The sequence below is a fragment of the Artibeus jamaicensis genome, unplaced genomic scaffold, assembly GCF_021234435.1.
Source record: "Artibeus jamaicensis isolate MK-2021 breed Jamaican fruit bat unplaced genomic scaffold, CSHL_Jam_final contig_241, whole genome shotgun sequence".
NCBI lineage: Eukaryota > Metazoa > Chordata > Mammalia > Chiroptera > Phyllostomidae > Artibeus > Artibeus jamaicensis.
Genome location: NW_026521509.1, coordinates 3,430,417 through 3,449,888, shown reverse-complemented (window position 1 = coordinate 3,449,888; position 19,472 = coordinate 3,430,417). Strand labels below are relative to the sequence as shown.

At 38.0% G+C, this 19,472-nt stretch overlaps 1 protein-coding gene across 2 annotated transcripts in view; it reads left to right on the top strand.

Moving 5' to 3' along the window:
- The window catches only part of KLHL4 (kelch like family member 4), a 62,936-nt gene that overhangs the window by 8,750 nt on the left and 34,714 nt on the right, over positions 1-19,472 (top strand). For both annotated transcript variants that reach the window (XM_037148407.2, XM_037148406.2), the window contains 2 exons: positions 13,892-14,059; positions 14,740-14,876. In XM_037148407.2, coding sequence (XP_037004302.2) covers positions 13,892-14,059; positions 14,740-14,876 — 305 coding nt within the window. The remainder of the gene's footprint in view (positions 1-13,891; positions 14,060-14,739; positions 14,877-19,472) is intronic.

The window sequence follows — 19,472 nt, the reverse complement described above, 5'->3', positions numbered from 1 at the left end:
GAACACACTCAATTTGTTTTATTCAAACCTGTTATTTAGTGTATTTCATCTGTAAAATATATTTATGTTGAAAACTGTCTTCATCACTCATCTTCATGACCACTGTATTACAGTGCTATCATGCAGGAAGCATGCTTTTGACAACTGTGTGTGATTAAAAAAAATAAAACAATATAATCAAGGGAATGTATGGCTAAAATGGCAAAAACAGATATCTAGATATTTTCCTAACCTTTCTATTTTGGTGGATATATGGAAACTGATACATCATTCACTTGAAGTAACTTGTCTTTTTAAAACACACACACAAAAAAATAAAAATAAAACACATATTTTTGACTACATCAAAGAGACATAAGATGCAAGATGATTTTTGCTAATGATATTAATTAGGATTCTAAAAAATGTTTTATTCTCATGATTTTCTAGCTTTTTAACTTTTTTCCTCAATCCCTCCACTAGCTTTTCAACTTTAAGAAAATTAAAGGTATGACTATATGATTTTCAACTTGAAGGTCTCATAATGATGTATACCTACATATACATACTTTCTAGATAAGAAAAGGTCAAGTTTTCAAAAGTCATGCCCTCTTATGTAAGTATAATTTTCTTAGTGATGGAAAACTTAAATAAAACGTAACTAACTTTAATATCATGCATATCCTTCAGATTCACTTAATATTTTAAAAAATTGTGGGGGGAAGGGGATAATGGGGGAAAGAAGGGGAAGGGTCGAGTCAAGGGACATGTATATAGGACCCATGGACACGGACAATGGGAGGGGTGGGGTGGGGAGGGCAGGGAAAGTAATAGGGGAAAAATGAGGACAACTGTAATTGAACAATAATTTTAATTTTTTAATTATTCAAATTTTAATTACTTTTATCAATAACTATACTATCATTCTTGTCATTTAATGAAAACTAAGAAAGAGTACATGGCCATAAAGGGGGTGAAATGGGGAAACCTCATACTGATTTGGTTCTTGTAATCGGTGTCATGGATTCTAAGGACTGAATGGAGATCATCCCACATCAGTTATTTGATATTTCATTAGGAAATGTTCATTGGGGAATGCACTTCACTGTAGGTGCATCGCCGTGCTAGAAAGTCAGAGTCCTGGGCTTGACACCAAAAATAATGAAGGAAGTAAAAGGTACAGAGTTTCGCTTCAGTTCTTCATTCTATGCCAGGTACAGGCAACATCTAAACTCCTGTGATTTTCTAATGTCTGAACTTTCTTCTTTATTCCATTTCTGCCTTTTTTCCCTTTCATTACCATTTGGATTCTCTTCCTAAGATCGGATGAACAGAAGTAGGGATAGATTGTAGGGTGAGGAATCAGCAGCATTTTTGCTTCAAAGAAGCGATTCCAGGGTGCTCTGGAAGTCACTGTGAATAACATAAGATTCTTTTTTAAAAAGATTTTATTTATTTATTGTTTTTAGAGAGGGGAAGGGAGGGAGAAAGAGAGGGGGAGAAACAGTAATGTGTGGTGGCCTCTCACAAACCCCCTACTGGGGACCTGGCCCACACCCCAGGCATGTGCCTTGACTGGGAAATCAAACCAGCCAACTTTTGATTCACAGGCTGGCACTCGATCACTGATCTACACCAGCAAGGTGTAGATTCTAATCTCAGTCCCAAACGTGTACTGGTTGACTATACTATAAGGTTAGACTTGCGTTAGAAACCCACTATGTCATGAAGATTATGCCTATATTACTAGCTATGAATTATGAGGATTACTGATATTCATTTCTGGAAATACTGTATTTAGTGCACTAACTTTGCTAGGTAATGGTGACTTAATTATAAAAAACTTAAGCTAAGGTGACAATTCCCCTGGACAAAGGTGGCAACTGATATTTTTTTGGAGAACTATTACTATAGTTACAGAATAGAACCAATTAAAAGAGAAAATGGTTTTTAGAACTTTCTACATAGTAAATTCAACACACACTCATCAGCTTGGAAGTCAAACTTGGAACTCACATAAGTTTTTAAAGAAGTTTATTTTGTGAAGCTTTGCTGGAAACTCATGATAAAAATGTAAGGGAAAGCCCCATATTCTGCCATAATATATCACTCATGGGTTTTTTCATTCCTTTTATTGAATTTATTGGAGTGACACTGGTTAAAAAAATTATACAGGTTTCAAGTACATAGTTCCACAGCACATCATCTGTACACTGTACTGTGTGCTCACCACCCCAAGTCAAGTCTCCATCACCATATAGCCCTTTACCCACTTTCCCTCTTCCCATTCCAGAATCCACCAACATAATGAGAACACAACGCACTGCATAGGAAAACATATTCACCAATGATTCATCTAATGAGGGGTTAATGTCCAACATTTATAAAGAATTTCTAAAACTCAACAACCAACAAATATCAATTATAAAATGGGCAAAAGGACTTGAATAGACAATTTTCCAAAGATGACACACAGATGGCGAACAGACACATGAAAAGATGTTCAACATCACTAATTCTCAGAGATGCAAATTAAAACCACAATGAGGTATTACCTCATAGTGGTCAGAATGGCCATCAACAATAAATCAACAAATGAGTGCTGGTGAGGGGGTGGTGAACAGAAAACCCTCGTTCACTGTGCATGGGAATGCAGTCTGGTGCAACCACTGTGGAAAGCAGTACAGAGTTACCTCCGAAAACTAAAAATGGAACTGCCTTATCACTCATGTTTTTTTGTTTGTTTGTGTGTTTTTTTAGTATACACATAAAGAAATGCTACCCAACCATAAAAAAGAGGAAAATCTTACCTTTTGTGACAGCATGGGTGGATCTGAAAATTAATATGTTGTTTGTATTTCAGTTGGCTTTTGTTTTGATTTGTCAGTTTGTTTGTTTTATATTACACATGTGAGTGAAATCATACAATTTTCATCATTTTCCATCTGACTTGTTTCACTTAGCATAATACCCTCAGCATGCATGCATGTTGTCACAAATGGCAATGTTTTATATGGCTGAGTACTATTCCATTCTGTGTATAAATATGTACACATACCACTTCTTCTTTATCCATCCATCAATTGGTGGACACTTAAATTGTTTCCATAACTGCATGTATTTGATTCTTCCCAGCTTTTTTATGGTTGGTACTTAGCTTTATACTGTTGTGGGAGGAACAAATGCTTGATATGATTTCAAACTTCTTAAAATTTTTAAAATGTATTTTGTGCTCCAGAACATGGTCTGGTCCACCCTTGAGAATGTTCTGTGTGCACTTGACAGTGATATGTATTCTGTCACTTGGCTGGAAAGCTCTGCAAATATCTGTTAAGTCCATCTGCTCTAATGAGTAATTCGAGGCCAATGTTTTCTTTTTTTGGCTCTCTATCTGGAAGATCTATCCATTGATTCAAGCAGGCTATCAAAGTCTCCTACTATGATTGTTTTATTTTCTATTTATGCTTTTAGGATTATTTATCATTGCTTTACATATATTGGTGCTCTTGAACTGGGTGCAAATATATTAATAAATGTTATGTCTTCATCATGGATTATCTCCTTTATAATCATAAAATGTCCAACTTTGTCTCTTGTTACAATTTTGTTTTGCAGTCTATCTTGTTTGATATTAAGTATGGCTACACACACTTTATCTGGATAGCATTTACTTGGAGTAGCATCTTCCATCCCTTCACTCTGAGACTATGTTTGTCTTTGTAGCTGAGATGAATCTCCTGAAGGCAGCATATAGTACATATTGTTTTTGATCCACTCAGCTACACTGTGCCTTTTTCTCTAGGAATTAACTCCATTTACATATAGAATTATAACTGGTGTTTGAATATTTTACTAGTGCCATTTTCTCTTTTGTTTTCTGGTTGCTCTGTATATCCAATGTTTCTTTTCATTTGTTTTTCTCCTGGGATACTTACTGTCCTTATGTTGCTCTTTCTAGTTAAGTCAGACAGTTCTCAACATGTTCTTTTCTTTTTTAAAAAATCTGGCCCTGGCTGGTGTGGCTCAGTGGATTGAGCTCAGGCCTATGAACCAAAGAGTCACTGGTTCAATTCCCAGTCAGGACACATTCCTGGGTTGTGGGCCAAGTCCCTGGGGGGAGGGTGCCAAAGGCAAGCACACATTGATGTTTCTCTCCTATTCTTTCTCCCTTCCTTTCCCTCCCTCCTCTCTAAAAATAAATAAATAAAAATCTTTTTAAAAATATCATTTTCCTGTTATTCCACTTGAATTATTTCTAGATTTCTATCACAAAGTTTACTAATTCTCTCACATATTGTCTACTCTTTATTCAATGCTTTCTAATGCATTCTTCACCTCATTCATTGAATTGCTCAGTTCTAAAATTTGTTTTTTTATAATTTCCATATCTTAGGTAAAGTATTCCTTCCATTCATTAACTTTCCTCTTGAGCTCATTGAAATGCTTTTCACAGTTCTCTTTTATTTTATTGAGTTTCTTCATAATTTGTACATTGAATTCCTTGCTACTCAGGTCACAACCTTCCATTGTTTTGAGTTTGGTTTCAAGAGAATTGTTATTTGCCAATGTGTTTCCCATTACTTTGGCTGTTCATGGTGCTAGACTGGTGACATTTCTGGCAATTAGAAGTGAAGAACACCTTTTTTATTTTGGTACCATTTTGATGGTAAAATTTTAGCAGGTTGATAAATAGAGGTCTTTTGTTTTCTGGTATACAGTGCTATAGCACAAACTTTTGTTTTCTCTTATCTGCACTAATTATGTCTCCAGGGTTACGGCAGGGAAGCATCACTTTGGTTGTTCAAGTCGCCACCTGGTTGACTAGGGTGGTGAGTGCTCCATCTGTGTCTGAGTCACCTGGGTTGGGGCACAGCCACTGTGGTGAGGGAATATGACAGTTTGGGGAGAGAGCTGTTTGGAAGCTTGTATCACCGCTACTTGTTTTTCTATGGGAGACCATAGATGTGTCTCTGTTGTTGTTACGAGGCTTCACAGCGATTGAAGGAGAAAGCCAGATCCTCCAATTACCATGGTGTGGGGCCACACTCCAACTCCTCCACTGCTAATGGATTTTCTGGGGCTGCAGGCTCAGCTATAGTATCTGGGGAACCACGTCTGTGTGTATCATTCTTGTTCTTCACCCTACGCTGCATCCCCCTCATGTTTCAGGATGTCCACCTTCATTGGCATTGATGCTCAGATCTCTCAGCCATCCTAGGGTGTTGAGCCGAGGAACCTTTGTTGGGTTATAGATGTCCAAGTAGATTTGATTAACAGGGAAGTACAATGGTGAAATATAAAGGAGCCACCTCACTCCATCATGGTGTGCAATAGGTCTTTTTCTCTAGTTTTTAAAATGAGGAAAGTGTGTGCACCTATATCTCATATGGTTGTGTGGAAGGTTAGTTGTAGCAATAAATATTTGGACAGTGTCACATGTACATGTTCAATAAATGTTAACAATTATGAACAATTTTCATCATAACTTCATCATTTGGGATAGCATACTAGAGTTTCATAGAGGTAGATAATACAACTGCCTCCTAATTAGCTATTGCTTAATCATTGAGTTAATTATTTTGTAATAGGTATGTCATTGGTATTTTACCAATTCATTCATTTAGTTTCTCATCTGAGGAGATTTTCACATATCTTCATAATCTAGTTAATTACAAACATCCTTCCTTCATTAGCTAAAGTGGATACCTAAAATGGTAATGTTACGTAGGTACCATTTTCTAGTAATTCAAGAAGGGAATTTAATATAAGATATTTTGATGACCCATTTTAATACATCATTCTGTTATTTGGATGTGGTAAAATCAAACTAAGAAAATATAGCAGCTAAGATAATAAAAACTTTTAGGTCCTTGTTGGATGCTCTACAAGCACATTGTGGGACATAAATGCAATGAATGGTTTAGAACAGGGGTAGGTTTATCTCTTCTTTAAAAGAAGAGAGAGTAAATATTTTGGGCTTTTCAGGCTATCCAGTCTCTGTAGCAACTAATCACCTCTGACTTCAGTGCAAAGGCAGCCATAGATAATATGGAAATGAATGAGTGTTTCAGTATTCCAATAAGACCATGTTCATGGACATCGATTTGGGGAATTTCAGATAATGTTGCTCTTGCATTTTGATTGTGTTAGGCATTTAAAAATGCAAAATACACTTCGAGGTCATGAACCATACAAACAGCTGGCTGGATTTGGCCCAGGGGCTGTAGCCTCTCAAACCTTGTCTTAGAAGTACTTTGTGAGGCATGAAGGGAATAGTTTCTCCAACAGACAACTATAAAAATTCTGTCACGTTGACAGCCTTAGCTGAGATGCTTTGAGCTTTTGACCTTCCCACTAGCTGAAGCTTGCTCATTTTTCAAAGGTGCTTTGATTTGACAGTCAATTTAAAATCAATTTTGCACATCAAAATGATCTCATTACTCTTAAAGTAGGTAAAATAATTCAGATTGCATGTGTTTTACACTGACTGCAATAGTGAATGAAAATCAAGAAAATGCATTACTGTAGATTTTCACATCTGGAAAACAAAAATCACATGAAAGTAAAAATCCCCTCAAAACTACCCCTTCAGTCATACATTCAATAAACATTTAGAATGCCTAATATATCCAAAGTAGCTTTACAGAGAGAATGCTATATAAAACAACTGCTTCCCCATTGCTTACACTGTAGTATAGGAATTAAAATATGTATATGAATAACTATAGTGCAAGATAGAATGTGATAAGTGGTATAATAGTAGTATATGAAATAAGCCTTAAATAATGTATTTTGTGAATTAAAGAAAATTGTTTACAAAAACTGTACCCTTCATATTAAAAAAAAAAAAAAAAAACTGCACCCTAAGTCCTAGTATGTCTACTACTGATATATTTATTTGTGTGTGTGGAACAAGTTTTTTACTTTGGACAATAATTATGTGCCTCTTAGTTTTATAAAAAGCTAGCTGTTCTCTATACCAGGGTGATAATTTATGTTAAAGTAAATTTCATAAACCTAAAGCAAGTATTGCCGGCCAGCATTTGCTCTTAGAGCCTAGTGACAATATTATTTCATTCTTGTTTCTAGACTTTTCATAGGAGCCTCTAAAAGTATGAAAGGATAATTTGAAGAATACTAGAAAAACACCTCATGGCCCAGATATCCCATCCTATCCATCTAGCTAATTTCCACATTTGTTTTTGGAAATCACTTCTTTGTCCTCTGTTAAACTGTAAATACTCCTAGCTTTCAGGCTTTTGGTTTCAATAAGGATGATGTTTATTTGCAGGCCTCTGAGTCTATTGTTACATGTTGTTATATTAATTTTACCATAATGCAAATCAAGTTATGATGTATCAAAATAGATTCTTAAAATTATCATATTCCATCTACTGCCTAAATCACTAGAATATCTTACCAAATTTATTTAGTTGTAATTTGTAGACTACCAAATTACACAGAAATGACTATGCATAATTTTGTAGGACTTTTCTTTTTTTTTAATTCTTTTTTTTTAAGATTTTATTTATTTATCTTTAGAGGGGAAGGGACAGAGAGAGGGAGAGAAACATCAATGTATGGTTGCCTTTTGTGCATCCCCTGCTGGGAACTGGCCTGCAGGGAACCAGCCTGCAACCCAGGCATGTGCCCTGACTGGGAATGTAGGACTTTTCTAATGGAAGTTTACTTATGGTGACATCATCAAAGCAAGGCCACTTGGGTTTCTGATCAAAACCCACGTAAATATGCCCTGACTGGCGTGGCTCAGTGGACTGAGTGTTGGTCTCTGAACCAAAGGGTCACTGGTTCGACTCCCAGACAGGGCACATGCCCATGTTGCCAGCTAGGTCCCTAGGAGGAGATATGTGAGAAGCAACCACACATTGATGTTTCTCTACCTCTCTTTCTTCCTCCCTGCCCCCCTCCCCGGTCTAAAAATAAATAAATAAAATCTGTTTTTATTATTTTTTATTTTTTTAAAGATTTTATTTATTTATCTTTAGAGGGGAAGGGAAGGAGAGAGGGAGAGAAACATCAATGTATGGTTGCCTTTCATGCGTCCCCTGCTGGGAACTGGCCTGCAAGGAACTGGTTGCAACCCAGGCATGTGCCCTGACTGGGAATCGAACTGCGATTGTCTGGTTCGCAGGCCCACACTCAATCCACTGAGCTACACCAGTCAGGGCTTAAAATCTGTTTTTAAAAAGCCATGTAAATCTTGTACTCCTGTTAATGTAGTTTTACTTGTTTAAAGAAAGCCCTTATTTACATTAAAAAGGTAAGGAAAAAGAAAAAACCAATCAACAAAATGAAAACACAACCTATAAAATGGGAAAAATATTTGTAAACCATTTAGCTAATGAGAGGTTAATATAAAAATATATGAAAAGTATAACTCAATAGCAAAAAAGAATAACCAGAGGAAAAATGGGCAGAAGACTTAGACATTTTTCTAAAGAAAACATCCAAATGGCTGACAAGTACAAAAAAAGATACTCAGCATCACTAATGATCAGGGAAATAAAAACAACATAATGATGACATATGACCTCACACTTGTTAGAATAGCTATTATAAAAAATACAAGAGTTATCAAGTGTTGGCAAGGGGGTTGAGAAATGGGAACCCTTGTGCAATGCTGGTAGGAATGTAAAATTATGCAACTGCTGTGGAGTTCGGTTTGGAACTTCCTCCAATATATATAACTACCATATCATTAAATTAAATATATAACTACCATATCATCTAGCAATCCCCCCTTTGGGTATATATACTAAGAGATTGAAGTTAGTATCTTGAAGAGCTATCTGCACTCCCGTGTTCATTGTGACATTATTCACAGCAGCCAAAGCATGGTAACAACCTCAATGTTCGTTGATAGATGAACAGTTCAAGAAAATGTAATATATATGCACACACATATAATGGAATGTTGTTTAGCCATAAAAAAGAAAGAAACCTGCCACATGCAAACATTAGTGAACCTGGAGGGCACTATGCTGAGTGAAATAAGTCAGACAAAGTGAAATACTATAAGATCTCATTTAAATGTGGAATCTAAAGGTCAAACTCATAGATTCAGATTGGTTGATTAATGGTTGTTGTTGCATCAGGTGGAAATAATGGGGAGATGTTGGTCAAAGGGTACAAATTTCCCCTTATAAATTGAATAAGTTCAGGAGATCTAACGTACACCATAGTGACCATAATTAACAACATTGGCCGTGGTTGGTGAAGTTCAGTGGATTGAGTGTGGGCCCGCGAACCAAAGGGTTGATGGGCACATGCCTGGGTTGAGGGCCAAGAGCCCAGTGGGGGGCACACAAGAGGTAACCACACACTAATATTTCTCTCCCTCTCTCTTTCCCTTTCCCTCTGTCTAAAAATAAATACATAAAACCTTCAAAAAAATAACACTGCATCATGTACTTGAAAGTAACTAAAAGATCTTACTTGTTCTCATTACAAAAAATAAATTATATTGAAGTGATAGAAGTGTTAACTAACTGTATTGTGGAAATCACTTTATAATATATACATGTATCAAACCATCATGTTGTACACCTTAAACCTACACAATGTTCTATGTCAGTTATATCTAAACATAGCTGGAAAAAATGCAACATGGAAGAAAATATAAAAATATAAGGTAGAATTAGGAGGGAAGTTTTAAAATGAAGCAAGGCATGAGACTATTTTCTGAAAGTAGCTGGAGTTACTGAGTTTACTGTTTACAGGAAAAGAAATTTAGACAGAAGGTTGAAAAGTGGTTTCCAAGGTCTAGAGCATGAGGGAGAAAGGGAAATATTAGTAAAAGGTACAAATTTTCAGTTAAAAGATGAATATGTTCTAAGGATGCAATTTAAAATGGTGAATATACTGGAACACATTGTTTATGTAAACGAAATTTAGTCAGAGAGTAGAATTTATTATCACCCACATTAATTCATTAATATTGGAGTGATGGATATGCTAATTAACTAGATGGGGGACTCTTCACAATTTATATGTATATCAAATCATCACATTGGGCACTTTACATAATCTGGCGATTTTATTTTTGCAATTATTCTTCAGTAAGGGTGAACCAAGAATGCTAAGTATATGCAATATTTTAGCAAAAGCTATACATCTTACCATGTGAGCATACACCTACCTGTAGGTGGCACTCTAATGCAGCATAGTGTGTTCGGTCCCTAGAGTGTAACTTGGTAACAGTATTTCAAAATGGGAAGTGTCCTAATTAAGGAGACGGCATTGAAAAAGCGTTCAATTTCTCACAAGGATTCAGTCAAAAATATACTTAAGGGCTAGCTATCGTTTTCTCAAGAACTGGATTCATTATTTTGTTATTTTGAAAAAAACATTTGCAAATTAAATTGTTGTTTTAAATTGCAGTGTCAAACTAATCGGTGTCTACATATTGGGGAGAAAGAGACAATCTGCATAGAAAATATTTACCTCTCAAGAGGTCCTGAATTTGATCACCATGGCAGTCTATCACAATTCTCATGATTTTGTCACAGAACCCCGCCAGTGCCATTCTGTACCAGCTGTGGGTCCCATTGCCTGCCACCAAGAAGTGTGACTCCTAGTGTAAGAGTTTGGTGAAAAGGGAAAGGGGTTATCTATTTAAAGGTTATACAGATTTAGAATAATGGTAGATTTCTGCCATTATGTCCCACGCCCTTTAAAAATCACCCCAAAACACATAGTCTGACCTCTCTCTGCCAAACCAGGCCAGTTTCAGAATTCATCAGTCAGAGGTATCCTCTTTCAGAAAAGCAGAAGTCCGCAGCTCAGCATTCCCTCATCGCAGTTTAGCCCCAAGCACCTCTCACAAACCCAGGTGGCTGGGCAGGTCCCCCACCCCACTCCCACCAGCTCTGGTGACTCATTAGGCATCTGGTTTTAGACCTCCTCCCTCACTAATTCCAGACCTGTTGGTTCTCTTTCAGACCTCCCACATGGACCTCCTCTTACTCCAGAGCATGTGGCTTCCCCCTCTTCTCTTTTAATTTATTTAAATGTTCAGCCTGGAACTTCCTGTGACCTCCTATCTGACCCATCCTATGGTGTGTTATCATCTGCCATCTTTGCCAGTCCCTCCCTACCTTTTACCTTCTTCAGCTGCCCTCCTTTGTCAGGGAAAGAGTTCCCAGCCATGCAGGGACATCCAGGGTGGGCATCCACCCCTGCCTCTTGTGAGATCCTCTGGCTAAGTCTGGAATCCTTTAACGTTCTCAGACTCACGTACACAATTCACTCTGGGTCAAAGCAGTCTTCCCCACAGGAAGGCAGGGCTATTAACTTGGCTTTGTTATGCAATACACCTTAAACTCTACCATCCACTTCCTCCTTCCCCCACTCAAGGATTGTGGGGGGTTGGTCTCATTTCAGGGGACCCTTCACTATGTACCCCATTACAATTTTATGATAGATGATATCCATGTCACAAAAAGTAGTTTTATGCTCTTTAAAACTACAACCAAGACAACAATTTAGAAATGAAATAACTCCCCATAAATCAGTTTATTTTATTTTGAATATTATATTAAAAGTAAAGTGAAATGCATTTGTCACTGATGTTATTTGTCTATTTAAAAAAAACTTACCTAGGACTTCCGCCAAGACGGAGGCATAGCTGGATGTGCCGTGCCTTCTCACACAACCAAGTTTAGAGACAACTAAATATTAGCAACAGAAATCACAGCCAGAACACGGAAAATTGAACTTTTCGGAAGTCCGTTAACAACAAATTCTTCAGCCTGACCGGTAAGGGGAGAAACCTGCCGCTGGTGAAGCGGGGTTGCACAGGAGGGCTCGGTCAGACGGACTCAGGCGCGCGGAATCCAGGCGCAGGGTTGGACCTAGTGAGCGACTGAGCGAGCCACCAGGCGAGCGACCGTGGAGGAGACAGCGGGGGAAGCGGTGCTGCGTGTTGACTGTGGTCGCCCATTTGTGCGCGAGTGGACAGGCGAGGGAGTGGGCAGTTGGACTGGGCCCGGCGGGTCCCCGCTGCAAGTGGCAGTACAAGGCGCCGCCATTTCCCCGCTTTGACCACGCCCCCACATACAGCGTCACAACCCAGCGACCTGGGAGTCTAAGGCACCGCTTCTCACACTTAAAGGGCCAGAACAGACCAAAAAATGGCACAAGATCTCAAAGCCCCACAGCCCATAGATCTAAGCTATGAAGAAATAGCAAAACTCTCAGACGCACAGTTTAAAACACTGGTCATCAGGATCCTCACAGAACTGGTTGATTATAGCCACAAATTAGACAAATATATGAAGGCAAAACTAATTGAAACAAATGGAATTGCACAGGACACCAATAACAATGAAAAGGAAACTGGGACTCAAATCAATGGAGTGGACCAGAAGAAAGCAAATAATGGCCAAACAGAAAAGAGTCAGGAAGCAAGAATTCAAAGAAATGAGGAGAGTCTTAGGAACCTCCAGGACATCTTGAAACGCTCCAACATCCGAATTAAAGGGGTACCAGAAGGGGGAAAGGCACAGCCACCAGGGGAAAAATTATTTGAACAAATAATAAAGGAGAATTTCCCCAATATGGCAAAGGAAATAGACTTCCAGGAAATCCAGGAAGCTCAGAGAGTCCCAAAGAAGTTGGACCCAAGAAGGAACACACCAAGGCACATCATCATTACATTAGCCAAAATTAAAATGAAGAAGAGAATCCTAGAAGCAGCAAGAGCTAAGGGGACAGTCACCTACAAAGGAGTCCCCATCAGACTGTCAGCAGATTTCTCAAAAGAGACCTTACAGCCGAGAAGGGGCTGGAAAGAGGTATTCCAAGTCATGAAATCCAAAGACCTACAACCAAGATTGCTCTATCCAGCAAAACTTTCATTTAGAATGGAAGGACAGATAAAGTGCTTCTCAGATAAGATCAAATTCAAGGAGTTCATCATCACCAAGCCCTTATTATATGAAATGTTAAAGGGACTTATCGAAGAAAAAGAAGTTAAAGAAACATGAACAGTGAAAGGACAGCAAACTCACAGTTATTAACAACCACACCTAAAATGAAAGCAAATTAAAAGGACAGCTAGATCAGGAGTGGAAGCATAGAAATGAAGATCTCAAGGAGGGTTAGCAACAGGGGAGTGGGAGGAGGAGATGGGGGAGAAGGTACAGAAAATAAGTAGCATGGACAGTAGATAGAAAATAGAAGGGGGGCAAGAATAGCATGGGAAATATAGAATCTAAAGGACTTGAGACACATGGTCATAAACTAAAGGGGGGGTAATAGTGGGGATGGGGGGTAGGGTGGAGGGGAATGAAAGGGGGAATAGAACAACTGTAACAGCATAATCAATAAAAAATTTAAAAAAACTTACCTAGCATTCAACATGTTTTGTTTTCTTCTCTTTTATTTAAGATATAGATACACAAAACATTTCTTTACAGTTTTCACTTCTTACCTCAAATCTCCAAAATTCCACCAAGGAACACCATACAGTCTCCTCTCTATGCTCTCAGGGGTAAAAGTGTGCCAGTGATCAACTTCATCGTAGAGGTTACCTTCCAGTTGTCGCTGTTTCTATGGAAAATAAAAGGTTCCATTTAGTTCCCAATATCACAGAATTACAGAAATGTCACTTAAAAGGTAGACTGTGATGTTGATCATTATGACATATATTTTCTTCCAGCTTTATTAATGAATGTTTCTGTGTTCAGACAATGAATACTCCTCCTGCAGCTGAAGCCTGCCTAGTATGGTTCCACTCCAGATGTAAATACTAACCATGACACTTGACTTCAGTGGGGCATTAAGCAGCCATCACAGGGAAATATTGAGAATGAGAAGGTATTTCTTTCCAAAGTAAATGTGCCTAAATTTCAATTGCTAAACCATGTTCTCACTCCTATCCCCCTTTCAGATTACGTAAACAGCATCCTGAAGAAATGAATGTTAGCATCTGCGAAGAGCACTTCCAGGCTGCCAACCATGCAGAGCAAACTCTTCATAAAATGGAGAACTACCTGAAAGAGAAACAGCTGTGTGATGTGCTCCTCATTGCTGGACACCTCCGAATCCCAGCTCATCGGTAAGTGGCCTTAGGCAAACAGAACATTGGGAAAGGGTAGCAAGTGTGAATGAGAAAGAATCAGTCCAGTGATTAGAAATTGGAATGTGAAGTGGAACCTAACCAACAAAACAAACAAGCCAGCAAAACAGAACCAGAGACACTGAAATAAAGAACAAACTGATAGTAACCAGAGCGGAGGGGGAAGAGGAATAAAGGGGGAAAGAGGGAGGGTCAAGTCAAAGAACATGTATAAAGGACCCATGGGCAAAACCAAAGGAGAGAAGGATTGAAAGTAGGAGGTGGGGCGAGCAGGGAGGGAGGGAGTGGTGGGGGGAAAATGGAGACAACTGTACTTGAACAAAAATAAATTCTTAAAAAAATTTTACAAAAAGAAATTGGAATATTGAGAATAGATTTTTATCATCCTGTATTAAAAAGCATCACCATGTATGATTCACTTCCCTGTAGGATATTTAGAAGATACAAACTTTTGAGAAATCAATGAAGAAAACCAGCACAAATCCTCTAAAATAAAAGCTATCTATTATTTGCCTTTTGATTTAACTATACTTCACTAAACTGTGAAAGTTTGATTCAAACAACAGTCTCACCAGTGTTACAAAATGATTGACCGCATTTCAGCTTTTCAATAAAATTGGGGGCTGATTTAAGCTTCTGTGAAACGTGTTTATTTCTAGGTTGGTTCTCAGTGCAGTGTCTGACTATTTTGCTGCAATGTTTACTAATGACGTGCTTGAAGCCAAACAAGAAGAGGTCAAAATGGAAGGAGTTGACCCCAATGCACTTAATTCCTTGGTGCAGTATGCTTACACAGGTAACTGCTTGGTATATATTAACTCACTGAATCCTCACAATAATCCTGTATCATATAACCCACATTATTATCATCATTCATTCCTATTCTATAAGTAGAAAAAAAATGAGATTATACCAGTTAAGGAATTTTCCTAAAGTGATAAGGAGCAGAATCAGGATTTCAAATCAATACTATAAAAGATCAAGAGGTAAATAGTATGCCATAAAAATTATAACCCTGAGACAACAGAGCTATTTGAACACAAGTATATATGAATATGTCTCTCTGTTTCTCTTGAACAATGTGGGTAAATTCTCATTTATAAAAATGAAACTAGAAATGGGATACTTTAACTCAACATTAAAAATTTAGTTTGTCTCGTTCTTTGAAATATTTGTCACATTTACTGAAATTGTAAAACAAAGATAACAGGATGAGTTTGGGGGGCAAGTAGTATGTATGTGTGTGTGTTTGTGTAGATGTACATATTATGTATTCATTCATTCTAACTTATTGAGGAATAACTGACAAACATAATTGTATGCATTTAAAGTATATAGTGTGAGGATCATATATATATATATATATATATATATATATACACACACACACATATATATATGTATATATATAGTAGAATGATGATGCAGGTCAAGATAATTAAAGCATATATCATCTCAAATAGTTAACTCTTCTGTGTGTGGTGAGAACACCTAAGATCTACTCTCAATAACCCCAAAGTGCACAGTACTGCATTATTCATAGTCACCATGCTGAACACCCCAGGTGTAACTTTCTATTACTGAAAGTTTGTGCCATTTAACCTGCATTATTATTTCCACCTCCTGGGCCATGACAACCATCAATTTACTTGCTGTTCATATGAACTCAGGATTAGTTTTTGATTCCACATAAAAGTGATGCTATACACTATACTTTCTGTGTCTGACTTATTTCAGTAATGACCTCCAGGTTCATCCATGTTGTCACAAATGGCAAGATTTCCATCTTTCTTATGGTTAAATAATATTCCATTATATATATAAATGTGTGTGTATATATTTCTCCCCATTTACATATGCTTTCTTCATGATTCCAATTGCATTTCCTGTAGATATTTCCCCAGGAGTGGGAGTTCTGGATCATACTGTAGTTCTATTTTTCAAAAATTTTCAAAGCTTCATACTGTTTTCTATAATAGCTGTATCAGTTTACATTCTCACCAACAGTGCACAAGGGTTCCCTTTTATGTAAAGCCTCACCTACGTTGCTTACCCCTTCTCTTTTTAATATAGCCATTCCAACAGGTGTAAGGTGGTATCTCATTGTAGTTTTGATTTCACTTCCCTGATGATTAGTGCTGTTGAGCATCTTCTTGTGTACCTGTTTTCGTTTGTGTGTCTTTTTTGGAAAAATGTCAATTCATGCCCTTTGCCCATTTATTAAATTGGATTGATTTTTGCATTATTGAGTTGTATAAGTCCTTTATATATTTTGGATATTAACCCCTGATAATGTATATGGTTTGCAAATACTGTATCTCCTTCTGTTGATTCCTCTTTCAGTTTATGTTTGTTTTCTTTGCTGTGCAGAAGCTCTTTAGTTTATTTTAGTTTTTGTTTCTTATGCTTTGGTATCTTATGCAAGGAATCATTTCCAAGGCCAATGTCAAAGAGCATTTTGGTTATGTTTTCTTCTAGAAGTTTCATTTATTTAGAGATTAATGTTCTTCTTAATAACCAGGCCAAATTTCAATGTCTGTAGCAAGTGAATCTTTATATCTGAATCTGAGAATAGTTCATACTTCTCTGGGTCTCATAAGATATAAGCAGGACTCTTCTTCAAAATTCAGGACATGAAAGACTTGGCCCCTTTGGACTGGACCCCTTTGCAACATATTTTAGAGAGTAAACTAAATATAGAACATCTCACAGTATGTATTACTCTTTTCTTTATGTTCCTTCAACATATTGAATCCGTAGTAAGGTATTTTACAAGGCCAGATAACATAATTTATAAAATCCATATGCAATATCATTATTCATAACTTACCTATAGTTTGGCTTATATAAAAAAGTCACTATAACTGCCCTGGCTGGTGTGGCTAAGTAGATTGACTGCGGACCTGCGCACCAAAGGATCGCAGTTCCATTCCCAGTCAGAGCACATGCCTGGGTTGCAGGCCAGTTCCCAGTGGGGGAAACACGAGAGGCAACCATACATTGATATTTCTCTCCTCTCCCCTTCCCTTCCCTTCTAAAGATAAATAAATTTTTAAAAAGTCACAATAACTTATCAAAATGACATAACATTTGCAATAAATAGTCAATAGCATCTGTTCTAAATAATACAAATATTGCAATATAGAGGAAACAGTTTAATTGCCCTGATCTCATTTAAAAAAAGTTTTTACAGATATTTTCTAAACCAAGCCAGATTTTATACCTAACAAAATAATCATATAAGCAATTTTCTCTTTGAAGACTCTTGGCAACAATTTCTTTCTTTTGAGATAGTGTCAAGCATCAATTCTAGCCACAACATTTGGGCAAAGTTATCCTTCTCAGCTAATAAATGCAGATGACAAAATAAACATAGAAGCTCAATGTTCTTACTCAGCGAGATATTTTTTTTATTTTTATTTTTTTAAATTGATTATGCTGTTACAGTTGTTCTATTCCCCCCTTCATTCCCCTCCACCCTGCCCTCCCTCCCCTCCATTATCCCCCTTTAGTTTATGTCCATGTGTCTCAAGTCCTTTAGGTTCTATATTTCCCATGCTATTCTTACCCCCCCATCTATTTTCTATCTACTGTCTATGCTACTTATTTTCTGTACCTTCTCCCCCATCTCCTCCTCCCACTCCCCTGTTGCTAACCCTCCTTGAGATCTTCATTTCTATGTTTCCACTCCTGATCTAGCTGTCCTTTTAGTTTGCTTTTGTTTTAGGTGTGGTTGTTAATAACTGTGAGTTTGCTGTCCTTTCACTGTTCATGTTTCTTTAACTTCTTTTTCTTCGATAAGTCCCTTTAACATTTTATATAATAAGGGCTTGGTGATGATGAACTCCTTGAATTTGATCTTATCTGAGAAGCACATTATCTGTCCTTCCATTCTAAATGAAAGTTTTGCTGGATAGAGCAATTTTGGTTGTAGGTCTTTAGATTTCATGACTTGGAATATTTCTTTCCAGCCCCTTCTTGCCTGTAAGGTCTCTTTTGAGAAATCCGCTGACATTCTGATGGGGACTCCTTTGTAGGTGACTGTCCCCTTAGCTCTTGCTACTTCTAGGATTCTCTCCTTCATTTTAATTTTGGCTAATGTAATTATGATATGCCTTGGTGTGTTTCTTCTTCAGTCCAACTTTTTTGGTACTCTCTGAGCTTCTTGGATTTCTTGGAAGTCTATTTCCTTTGCCAGATTGGGGAAATTTTCTTTTATTATTTGTTCAAATAATTTTTCCCCTGGTGGTTGTGTCTTTCCTCCTTCTGGTACCCCTATAATTCGGATATTGGAGCGTTTAAAGATGTCCTGGAGGTTCCTAAGACTCTCCTCATTTCTTTGAATTCTTGCTCCTTGACTCTTTTCTGTTTGGCCATTATTTGCTTTCTTCTGGTCCACTCTATTGATTTGAGTCCCAGTTTCCTTTTCATCGCTATGGGTTTCCTGTGGAATTCCATTCATTTCCCTTAGTTTAGCCTTCATATGTTTCTCTAATTTGTGGCTATAATCAACCAGTTCTGTGAGGATCCTGATGACCAGTGTTTTAAACTGTGCGTCTGAGAGTTTTGCTATTTCTTCGTCGCTTAGATTTATCTCTGGGGCTTTGAGGTCTTCCTGCGACATTTTTGGTCTGTTCTGGCCCTTTAAATGTGAGAAGCGGCGCCTTGGACTCCCAGGTCGTTGGGTTGTGACGCTGTATGTGGGGGCGTGGTCAGAGCAGGGAAAGGCGACGCCCTCTACTGCCGCTTGCCACGGGGACCGCCGGGCCCCGGTCCAACTGCCCACTCCCTCGCCTGTCCGCTCACCCGCAAATAGGCAACCACAGTCAACACGCAGCACCGCCTCCCCACTGTCTCCTCAGCAGTCGCTCACCCGGTGGGTTGCTCGGTCGCTCACTAGGTCCAATCCTGCGTTTGGAACCCGTGCATCTGGATTCGCGCGTCTGGATTCTGCGCCTGGGTCCGTCCGACCGGAGTCCTCCTGTGCAACCCCTCACGAGACGCCGGTTTCGCCCCTTACCGGTCGGGCTGAAGAATTTGTTGTTAACAGACTTCTGAAAAGTTCAATTTTCCGTGTTCTGGTTGTGTTTTCTGATGCTAATATTTAGTTGTCCCTAAACTTGGTTGTGTGAGAAGGCACGGCACATCCACCTATACCTCCATCTTGGCGGAAGTCCTCTCAGCGAGATATTTTTCCACACAAATGGCAGGTACCTGTATGGCTGATTACATTAGTCTTACACAACATCGCATAATATTCTTGAACCATAATGTGGATAATTTTTGATACAAGATTTAGATGCAAGTCTAAGGTGATAAATAAGAAGTTGCTCTTTTTGCAATGACAGTACTCAATGTTCATTTGACAGAGTCATTTTTGATAGTCTAGTCT